General features: G+C 37.6%; 1 protein-coding gene across 2 annotated transcripts in view; it reads left to right on the forward strand.

Annotated features, from left to right (window-relative positions):
• Positions 1 to 11,571, forward strand: part of LRRC69 (leucine rich repeat containing 69) — a 122,620-nt gene extending 111,049 nt beyond the window's left edge. For both annotated transcript variants that reach the window (XM_053558846.1, XM_053558847.1), the window contains one exon: positions 11,290 to 11,571. In XM_053558846.1, the coding sequence (XP_053414821.1) occupies positions 11,290 to 11,400 (111 nt within the window). In that variant the 3' untranslated portion in view covers positions 11,401 to 11,571. The remainder of the gene's footprint in view (positions 1 to 11,289) is intronic.
• The last annotated feature ends 565 nt before the right edge of the window (positions 11,572 to 12,136 follow it).

The raw sequence follows: 12,136 nt of genomic DNA on the forward strand, positions 1-12,136 counted from the left end.
GGGTTCTCTAAGTATAAGATCATGTCCTCAGCAAAGAGGGAGAGTTTGACCTCCTCTGCTCCCATTTGGATTCCCTTTATTTCCTTGTCTTGCCTAATTGTATTGGCTAGCACTTCCAGCACTACGTTGAATAGTAAAGGTGACAGAGGACAACCTTGTCTGGTTCCAGTTCTAAGAGGAAAAGCTTTCAGTTTTACTCCATTCAGTAAAATATTGGCTTTGGGTTTGTCATAGATAGCTTCAATCAGTTTTAGAAATGTGCCACCTATGCCTATACTCTTCAGTGTTCTAATTAGAAAAGGATGCTGGATTTTATCAAATGCTTTTTCTGCATCTATTGAGAGGATCATGTGATCTTTATTTTTGCCTCTGTTAATATGGTGGATAACGTTTATAGACTTGCGTATGTTAAACCAGCCTTGCATCCCTGGGATGAAGCCTACTTGATCATGATGAATGACTTTTTTGATGATAAGCTGTAATCTATTGGCTAGGATTTTGTTGAGAATCTCACTCTATGTTCATGAGTGAGATTGGCCTGAAATTCTCCTTTTTGTTTGGGTCTTTTCCTGGTTTTGGTATCAGGGTGATGTTTGCTTCATAGAATGTGTTGGGGAAGATTCCTTCTTCCTCAATTTTTTGGAATAATTTCTGCAGTACAGGAATAAGCTCTTCCTTGAAGGTTTGATAGAATTCTGGAGTGAAGCCATCTGGACCAGGGCATTTTTTGGTTGGAAGATTTTTTATTGTTTCTTTGATCTCAGTGCTTGAAATTGGTCTGTTCAGGAGCTCTATTTCTCCCTGGCTGAGTCTAGGGAGAGGGTGTGATTCCAAATATTGATCCATTTCTTTCACATTGTCAAATTTCTGGGCATAGAGTTTCTGGTAGTATTCAGAGATGATCTCTTGTATCTCTGTGGGATCAGTTGTTATTTCCCCTTTATCATTTCTGATTGAGGTTACTAGAGATTTTACTTTTCTATTCCTCATTAGTCTGGCCAATGGTTTATCTATTTTATTTATTTTTTCAAAAAACCAACTCCTTGTTTCATTAATTTTCTGAATGATTCTTTTGTTTTCAATTTCATTGATCTCTGATTTGATTTTGGATATTTCTTTTCTTCTAGTGAGTTTAGGCTTAGATTGTTCTTCTTTTTCCAATTCCATAAGATCTCTTGTGAGATTGTTGATGTGCTCTCTTTCTGTTTTTCGAATGTAGGCATCTAAAGCGATGAATTTTCCTCTCAAAACTGCTTTTGCAGTATCCCACAGGTTTTGGTAGCTTGTGTCTTCATTGTTGTTATGCTCAAGGAAGTTAATGATTTCCTGTTTTATTTCTTCCTTCACCCATGTGTTATTCAACAGAAGATTGTTTAATTTCCATGCCTTTGGGTGGGGTTGAGCATTTTTGTTAGAGTTGAGTTCCACCTTTAGTGCCTTATGGTCTGAGAAGATACAAGGTAAAATTTCAATTCTTTTGATTCTGTTGATATTTGTTTTGTGTCCCAGGATATGATCAATTTTGGAGAATGTTCCATGGTTTGATGAGAAGAATGTATATTCTTTATCTTTGGGATGGAGTGTTCTATATGCGTCTATCAAGCACAGTTGTTCTAGGGTCTCATTTAAGTCTCTTATATCCTTGTTTAATTTCTGTTTAGAGGATCTGTCCAGCTCTGTAAGAGGAGTGTTAAAGTCCCCTGTTATGATGGTATTATCAGACATCATATTGCTCAGACTGAGTAAGGTCTGTTTCAAGAATCTGGGAGCATTTAAATTGGGTGCATAGATATTTAGAATTGAAATGTCTTCTTGTTGTATTTTTCCCTTGACCAATATAAAGTGACCATCTTTGTCTTTTTTGACTTTAGTTGCTTTAAATCCACATGTATCTGAATATAAGATTGCAACTCCTCTTTTCTTCTGAATTCCATTTGCCTGAAAAATTGTCTTCCAACCCTTGACTCGGAGCTTGAATTTGTCTTTTGAATCCAGGTGTGTTTCTTGCAGACAGCCAATGGATGGCTTGTGTTTTTTAATCCAGTCAACCAATCTATGTCTCTTCAGTGGGGAATTCAAGCCATTAACATTTATTGAGATAATTGATAAGTGTGGTAGTATTCTATTTGTCCTATTTTGTGAGAGTCCATTGCTTAGTTTTATCTTTTGCATCAGTGTGGAGGTTTGGTTCTGTCCTTTAATTTCTGAGTTCTTACTTTGGTGCTGATCCATTGTGGTGGTCAGTGTGCACAGCAGGTTGAAGTATTTCCTGTAGAGCTGGTCTTGTTGTGGCGAATTTCCTCAATGTTTGTATATCCGTAAATGATTTGATTTCTCGGTCAATTTTGAAGCTTAGCTTAGCAGGGTACAGAATTTTGGGCTGGAAATTGTTCTGTTTAAGTAGATTAAAGGTAGATGACCATTGTCTTCTTGCTTGAAAAGTTTCATTAGAGAAGTCTGCAGTCAATCTGATGGATTTGCCCCTGTAGGTCAACTGGCGCTTACTCCTGGCAGCTTGCAGAATCTTTTCTTTTGTCTTGACTTTGGACAGGTTCATCACAATGTGTCTTGGAGAAGCTGGGTTAGAGTTGAGGCGACCTGGGGTCCGATAGCCCTCTGAAAGCAGTGTGTGAGAATCTTTGGTGATATTTGGGAAATTTTCTTGTATAATATTCTCTAGTATGGCTTCCATTCCTCTGGGGCATTCTTCTTCCCCTTCTGGAATTCCTATAACTCGTATGTTGGAACGCTTCATAAAGTCCCATAATTCTGACAGTGAATGTTCTGCTTTCTCTCTCTTCTTTTCTACCTCTTTTACTATCTGAGTTATCTCAAAAACTTTGTCTTCTACCTCTGAAATTCTTTCTTCTGCATGGTCTAACCTGTTGCTGATACTTTCCATTGCATCCTTAAGTTCCTTATTGACTATTTCATTTCCTTCAGCTCTGCTATATCCTTTTTATATTCTTCATATCGTTCATCTCTGATTTGATTCTGTTTTTGGATTTCCTTTTGGTTATTTTCCACTTCATTAGCAGTTTCCTTCATTGTTTCCATCATTTCTTTCATTGTTTTCAACATGTGTATTCTAAATTCCCTTTCTGTCATTCCTAACATTTCTGTATAGGTGGAATCCTCTGCAGTAGGTCCCTCATGGTCCCTTGGCGGGTTTGTTCTGGACTGGTTCTTCATGTTGCCTAGAGTTTTCTGCTGATTCTTCCTCATGAGTGATTTCTTTTATCTGTTTCCTTGCCCTAATTTTCCTTTCAATTCCTCTTGCTCTTTAAGTTCTCGTGCCTGTGGAAGTTGCGGGCGGGTTTAGACGGATTGAACATACGCGACCACTTGCCGGTTTTCCACTGTTTTAGTCTTCCTCTTGGGGTCCAGAAGTCTCTCGCTGACTCCCTGTATCCTCTCAGGGGTGATGATAGGCAGATCCCACCAGCCAGAGATGCCTGGAGTCCTATATCCCCAGACTCACGGTGCCCAGATGCAAGGAAGCTGTTAGTCGGCTGCCATCTTGCTCCACCTCTCTGAGGAAGGTATTTTTTTAACCCTGCCAGGGTGCGGGGGCAGCTCGGTGGACTCCTCAATTTTTTTCTTTTTAAATGTGGTTGTTAAATTCCCTGTTTCCAGAGTAGAAGCACAGTTAAAACATGTGCCAAATATTTGGGGATAGTAATCAGATTACCACATTGATAAGCAGTTGTTTTTGTGCATCTTTAGAGTTTTATGCTGCTTTGTCACATAAATAGAAGAAATTATACAAAAACTGGTTTCCTTAGAAGCTTCCCTTCTTTTAACAAATTTCTAATTTCTTAATCATCTCTACAGGAACTAAACTTAAAGAATGCTGACTTTTATAGTAAATACTTTATCAAGAAGGCAGAACCCATTTGATAAATGACTGGTTGCCCTTGCTGTGCTTTACAGAATGTTCTGCTGCTAAGAGGATTTGTACTCAAAGGAGGGAGACCCTGGATGATAAATGGGTCCTTATTCTTGAGATAAAATAGAGAAACAACTAAATATCAAACTTTGTGATCAATCTCAGGCCACTGAGATTTTGTCATGTTTGCCTGACGAAATAGTGAGATGAGGATTGGAAAAGAGTCACTGAAAAACTTTACTCAATCTGAAATATTAACTTTTACCAAAATCTAGATGCTTTTGCCTTTTTTCAAATATTATAGCCCTGCCATTTGAGTTCAGTTACTCTTTAGCAATTACAGAATTATCAATAATTTTAATGTAATTGATATTTCAATATTAGCTACTAATGATATAAATATTTAAAATAGCAACAAAAATAATCCCTTTTAGTTACTACTAACTTGGGCCATATTTGAACAATGACTTAGAGGTAACTTAAATAGTCTCATAAAATCCTTTCCAAACACTTGAGTGATCCTGTGCCCAAGATATGCAGTTGATAGTTTTCATTTCTTATAGTTTTGTTAGTTGAACTTAACATATCCCCAGATTCCTTTAAAGTTGAATAGTTTAGGGAGGGAAAAGTTTGGAACATGAACTCTTAACCCTGTATTGAATGAGGTAATGTAATTAAAACTACGCTCAAAAGAGATTAGACTGAGTGGGTCTCCCTATAAATGAGTGAAAACGTTCAGCTACTTTATGAAAATAAATGAAAATTTGTAACTTTAATTCCTTTTTTATGATAAGCTGCCAGTAATGAAACATAAGATTACATTTAATAATTTTACTCATTACTTATAGAGTAAAATCTTACTTTGCAGTAAAAAGTTATTACTGTTAAGATACCACTGACATTCATTTATGAAACTGATCATTTCAACCAGCCAACTGTGAAAATGAATTTAGATTTTAAAACATTTATTGCTGCGGTTAGTGCATTTAATGTATATCAGGCATTAAGAGGATCAGAAGGCATCTCATTTGTGATTCTAAACAGTCACGAAAGTAATAAGGATTTATTGTTTAGAGGAATTGAAACGGTATGTATATTCCCTATTTTATTCAGAAAATAGCAAAAAAATTATGGTATCAATGAAGTCATACACTGTGTCTTGATTACTTTTACTACTAGAAGTCCTCTGATCCTTTCAGAGAACTCTCCCTTTTGTTCTTAAACTGCCAGTCAGAGTCATAATTGAATCCAGTATTTATGTTTTTTTTTCTTCTAAAGAATCTTAAATTGCATTCATCTTTTGTTTATTTACCTGAAGCTGTGCATCACCAAACTTTGCACCTTCCATGTGAAGTTCAAAGGACATTGATGTTGCAGGGGTGGTGTTAGAGAGCAGGACCACTCTGCAGGAGAGAGAATGCCCATTAGCTAGCTGGCTGGCTGGAGCCGCAGCAGAATTTTCTTTCTGGTTTCTGCACTTACTACAGCCCAAATGGACTCAGGGTGGAGTGAACATACAGCATCATCTAAGCTGAGATGCTTTTGAGAGTAAAAGTGGACATTACTAATGGTTGGACAAACAGCAGAAAACCAGGACTGTCCTTGGCAAATCTGAAGGTATGGCTACCCTTCCAAAATGGAGTAGTTAACCTCAGAGCAGGGCTCATTGGTGGGACTTATCACTGCTGGAGCAGAGTATTTGTTATCCTAAACATTCACCTTGGATTTTAAACATTATTTTAAGTCATTTCATAAGTATTTGATGGCCTGCTCTAAACAGGAAAGTGTGAGTGCTAAGTTGATACCAATAAATAGGGGGAACTTCTCTGTCTCAAATGGCATAAAACCCAGAGTTAAACTCTAAAGATGTAAAAGTGAAAGGTAAATGTTAAATGAGTTAAAGGTAAATGTTAAATGAGTCATTTTGGCTTCAAAATGGAAGGTGAGACCACTGTAAGTTGCCTGGTCTGGGAAGTGCCCAGAAAGATGTGAGGACTCATTTACGGCCTGAAGTAGGTAGAATTCACATAGAAGAGACCAGAAGAGAGTGGTCAGTGGAGAGTGAATCATGTTCATAGGGAAGTGAATCAAGCTGGTTTGTAGATGGGGGAGAGAGGAGGAGACATTATTTAAAAATTAGAGTCAAATTCCATAAGCCTATTGAAGCATAGACTAAGGAGTTTAAACATGACTCTGTTTGGAAATGAAGTCCTGCTGAATGCCTGGAGGCAAGTCAATGATATAACAAAATGTGTGTTTTAGAAAGAGGTATTTGGCCATAGTGTGCTCCATTTGTTGAAGTTTGGAGGGAGGAGAAGCTGAAGAAAAGAGACCAGTTGGAGTGGTTGCCTCTGGCAGGTGTAGGGTGTAACAATGGAAATGCAAGGAAGGGAATCATGGGAAGGACAACGGAAATTGTTGACTGAGTATGGGAAACTCTGGGGGGTGTAAAGGAGAAAGAAGAGTCCAGATGGAGAGCTAATTTGGGAGGCAAGACCCCAAGTTTCATCTTTGATATGTTGAGTTTCAAGGGATACCTGGATAATTCAAGTCAATATGTTTAACTCTCAATTGGACACAGATTGAAACAGTATGGAATATAATTATTCTGCATATTATTTGAAAATGTGCATTGTTTCTTTTTCCAAATCATTCTGTAATGGCTGTTAAACTACAATCAAAACCCCTCATTAGTGAAAAAGGCTGGGAGGCATACTATGACTAACACTCATCTAGAATTTAGTGAACTTGGATTCTAGCCCATTTCTGCCTTGAACTCTGAAGCCTAAGGTAAGTCATCTACCTTTTCATTATATCTGGATAATTTTCTTCATCTGGACAAGAATTAGGCCACAGTCTTTTCTAAGTTGAAAGAGTCTTGACTCCATAAAGGGGCGAAGGGCTGCCCCAGTCAAGCTTCTAAAGTTCTGTTAATTTGAAACATGTTACCAGTACTAGTTTTCTATCAATGCTGTCATAATTGCAATAAATTTGATGGCTTAATGACCAAAGTTCATTATTTTGCAGTCCAGTAGGTCAGAAATCCAATATGAGTCTCACTGGGCTAAAATCAAAGTGTCACAGGCTGTATTTCTGTCTGGAGGATCTGGGGCAGGATCCATTTTCTTGCCCTTTATAGCTTCTCGAGGCCTCCTCCATTCCTTGGCATGTAGTCCTCTTCCTCCATCTTCAAAGCCACTTCAGGCAGATCTAATCTTTGTAAGGTCACGTCACTTGGACCTTCTTCTCTATCTCTGTCATCCACTTTTGACAATCCTTCTGATTGCATAGGGCCCTCCCGAATAAACAGGATAATCTCCTATCTCAAGGTCCTTAATGTAACTAAACCTGCAAAGTCTCTGTGCTATGTATAATGACATACACATTCACAAGTTCTGGGAATTAGGACATGGACATTTTTGAGGGGACATTACTTCACCCACCACAATACCTTATCCTGGGAAAACAAGAAACTATCCTTTTTTTTTTTTTTCTACTCTGTATGTTTCATGTAATGTTGAAATCTTATCCTTACTTCTACTGTGCATTATCAATAAATATGGAGATAATTTTTTATTTTTCAGAGCTTAAAATATGGCAGTCATTGTCACTGAGACATATGTTGAATGATTTCTTAAAAATATCTCAATTCTAACATTCAACAAACATAAAACTTAGCAAGCTTGCATATTTAAAGTGGAAAACTGGGGCGGCTCCTGTGGCTCAGTGGGGCTCTGGTCCCATATACTGAGGGTGTCAGGTTTGAACTCGGCCTGGCCAGCTAAAACAGCAATGACAACTGCAACAACAACAAAAAAAGCCAGGCATTGTGATGGACACCTATAGTCCCAGCTACTCGTGAAGCTGAGACAGGAGAATCGCTTAAGCCTAAGAGTCGGAGGTTGCTGTGAGCTGTGATGTCACAGCACTCAATCAAGGGCGACAAAGTAAGACTCTGTCTTGAAAAAAATAAATAAATAAATAAAGTGGAAAACTACTTTCTCCTAGCTGGGCATTGTGGTGGGTGCCTGTAGTCCCAGCTACTCGGGAGGCTGAGGCAAGAAAATTGCCTAAGCCCAGGGGTTGGAGGTTACTGTGAGCTGTGATGCTATGGTACTCTACTGAGGGCAATAAAGTGAGACTGTCTCTACAAAAAAAAAAACAAAACAAAAAAAACCAAAACCTACTTTCCCCTCAGATATTGAGATGATGCAGTCACATATTTGTGTACTTTAGAAAATAATCCATTTCACTGTAAATAGTAAAAGGTTAAAAATTAAATTTAAGTATAACATTTCACCTTTTAAAGCTTAAAATGATATCTTTACAAAATAAAAGCACATTTATAGCCCAACTCATTTTCCTCTTCTTTGACCTTGGATTAACTAAAAGGGTATTTTATTGTTTTAAATTCTATTTGTAAATAATGACTAAAGCAGTAACTGCCATGGAGTTTTGTTAATTGAAGTTTGTGAAGAGAGGTCCATTGCAAGAGGGAGTGTCTTTATTCCTTTGTAGCATAGTTATTTAAAATGGACATATGTCATACTGGTGGAAATAAGTGCAATTATGCCACAAATAGAAATTTAAGTGAGTATCAAGTGGTAAAGCATTAGTGAAATTCTTTTGTCATGCAAACATTATACTGAAGACATGACTCTAGGTGGGAAAGGGTATTACCAGGGAATTACACCATCTTTTTAAAATTTCTGGAAAATAATTCATAATCCTAAGAAATATTATATAAGAAATAGAAATTGTTAAGTTACAAAAGATTCCTCAGTAAACTTTTATGTTCCCTATTAAACTAATAATGGGCCTTTAGTAAAAAAAGCTCCTAAAAAGATATCATAATATTGATTTTTTTCCTAATGAACTAACCTATATTCCCCTCAGGAAGGGGAAAGAGGACCACGGACACTTTGCATTCCTGCTTGCAACCAGAGCCAACCCAAAGTCGGCCCGTGTAATTTCTTAATGACACAAGGGAAATGGCCAAAACCACAGAGGAAATAGAAAATGCCTTTAATAGTTTCAATTACAAACTTTTCACCTCATGGAGAAACTGGACAAAGCAAATGGGATGCCCCAATTGCTTCTTTCTCTAACCTCCTCCCTGGGGTTCCTGGTTCTGTTAGGCGTCCTGGTTTCTTTAACAGGAACTGAGTCAAATATATGTAGCATCATTGATTTTCAGTAGTTCTTTAGTTTTGGCTGACATATGTTATAGAAGTAGGCAGTAAGAGATAGTGGGGTGAGAGGGTTGTCTACTAAATGGAAAGGGGAACGACTGTGTTTGTGTCTGTCATAGAAAAACACTTGTGAATCGTTTTTACTTCTGGACTTATATATTTATTGTTGATATCCCAAGATTTAACATTGTATGCTCTATTTATTGATTATGCTGCACTGTTTCCCCAAATACAATGTACACATTCTTGAATTTATGCTCTCATAGTTCACCCTTCCTGAAATGTCCTTTTGCCTCCTCTCCAGATAATGTCATCCTTCAAACCCAGCTCTCCTATTCCCTATGTTGTGAAATTTTACTTAACATGCAGCCTATCGTGGTGTCTCCCTTCTCTGCATTCATTGAGTCAAACCATATGTTTTCAGTTATTTGTGTGTGTGTTTATTGTTTTTCCAACTAGATGCTAAGAAGATTCTCAGAGGCAGGGATTGTTTGCTATGCATCTTTGTTTCCTTGGCACTTTGCCTAACGTTATACAGATTTTAGGTTACTTATAATTTATCAGGACTCTTGGTTGCAAATTGAAGAAACCTGACTCATATATTACCTCAAGTAATGAACAAAGTCCAGGGATGCGTCTGTCTGAATATTTGGTCATGGCTAGATAACATTCACAAATTTATCGTTTGTGGAATCTTTCTGCTTTCCTTTGTCCCGGCTTTGTTTTCGGGTAGGAGCCTCCTAAATTGTGACTTTGGGGAGTGTAGGAAGAGTCGATCCAGAGGGACTGATGCTTACTGTCTTTCCAGAACTATCTTGCACTCTGTGCTTATCCCAGACTAATCACCATTGTCAGTGGGAGGTGGTTGGGCCCATGGGCTAGGCCTGGGTGACATGGTTGTATCTTAAACCAATTGCCCTCTCTCTCCACCAGCATAGGCACTGAGATTAGAAGGGAGGTGATTCGCCATAGGGAAGAGTAGGCTTTTGTACCAGCAGAAGGCAACACGGAGATACCCACTGGGAAGTTCAGCAAATGCTTGCTGATTGATCAACTAGATGTCTTTGTAAGAAAGAATTCAGGTTTGTAGACATTCTGTACTGTTTTTCACCTTCATCCACAATATTCTACAGTCAGGGTAGGAACACGTATTCTCTCAGTGCTTCACAGCCACCACTGGAGGCAGACATGAAGATTTGCTGATTGATCAATTGAATACCTCTGCAGGAAGACAGTCAAGTTCATGCACAGGTGACGGTGATATGACATAGGACAATGGCTCCCTGCTGATCTGTCACCTGGGTTGGAAGGCTGATATTCTCTCAAGTGGATTAATAACTGCTTACGTGTGTGAACCTTTAAATGGGATCTTAAAGTTCATCTGTGGGAGAGTGAACAGAAGAGTGATGGAATCTCTCATTGCATACCGTGATGATGTTGGCCAAATGCTTTCACAGTAAAACTCAGTCTCATCAACCAATTACACTACTACTTGTGTGACTGTTTCCGATTCTCTTGCTCAAGAGTCATGTTAATGTCAGAAGTTGATTATAAAGCATACGTACGAATGGTAAGCTTTTGTGGTTGCTATTATTTCAAACTTAAGTGGTAAGGACATATATTTACACTAAATTGGCAAACAGGGTTTTAACTGCCTATGTTCCGTGCTAAGAAGTAAAATCAGAGATACTTGAAGTACAAAAACTTAAGTCATAAACTTGCCTGAGACTCAGCCAGTGAAGATCTTAATGACCATTGCAGACAATGAACAAAGAATGTTAGGAAGATTAATTTCCATGGGAAATTACTCCTGGGAAGGCAAAACTAAGATGCCCATTGGGAAATCCAGTAAAGATTTGCTGATTGATCATTTGAATACCTCTGTAGGAAGGAAGTCAAGTTCATGCAGATTCTGTTCCATTTATTCACCTTCATCCCACTTTATGGTGAGACTCTGTGATAATATGTTTGGGTAAAAACACATACAATCTTTAATCATTTGAATTTTGTTTAGTGTTGAGTATGGCTTTCTTAGCTCATTAAGTTTGTTTATATGTGTGTGTGGGAACAGAACAAATCAATCATGAATAGAATAGAATGTTCTTTAGAAATCAATGTTCTGAAACTTCTGAGAAAGTCAGTATTTATTTCAATCAAAAATATTTATGCAGCACTGCTTTAAATTTATCTTTAATCTTTACTTTTTAGAACTGGAAGATAAGCAGAAATCTACATCTGGTACCTCTCCATGTGTTCATGTGTTCTCACAAATGTTTTAATTATTCTGACCTTAACATCTTTGGAATTGCTCCGGCGTAGGACATGTGAGATGCCTGTTGAGAGCCTCACTCAACCTACCATGTCGGCTCTGCACACAGACATGAGGTTCTGCTATGGTGGCTATGTCCATTGTCTTTGTCCACGTTACTCAAAGGAAGAAAAATAATCCAATTATAAAGTTTGCAGTTTGAGCACTATAATATGCCTTTAGTTTATTTAGATCCTAGGTGTGCTGTTTTGTCTTTGGCTTAAAAACAAAATTAAAATATGGAAAAATAAAGATCTGTGTGGCAAGTGTGTGTTATTTTTCTTGTCATTTTATAACTACTACCTTTTTTTTCTAGGTAAGTATTGAGAAACTTTTTTGGGTAAAAGTATTTATATTATCAATGTTTTGCAATTGAAAGAGAATGACTTTTTAGTGCTAGGTAGTTATATTTATATGATTTGATTTAAGGCACTTACGTCTATTGACCTTCCTTCCACTTAAAAATGAGCAGAAACTTGGAAATCCAGGTTTGGGAACTCTTTGCATCACTTTTTACTGTTCTTAAAGTTTCAGTTAAAAAGTAATTCACAAGAGAAACTGACAAAGGCCGTGGCAATAGTGCTGGAATGAGAATTTAGCTCATTTTCTTTGAAGAACAACAGAAAGTTAGGGGGAAAAGTTACAGAAATATATGGTATACTTTGCACAGACCAGTGGTTCTTAGAAGTGTGGTTCTGTTCAGCACTAACCACAGTATTTGAGAATTTGACAGAAATGCAAATTATC

This window comes from Nycticebus coucang, chromosome 13 (genome assembly GCF_027406575.1).
Source record: "Nycticebus coucang isolate mNycCou1 chromosome 13, mNycCou1.pri, whole genome shotgun sequence".
NCBI lineage: Eukaryota > Metazoa > Chordata > Mammalia > Primates > Lorisidae > Nycticebus > Nycticebus coucang.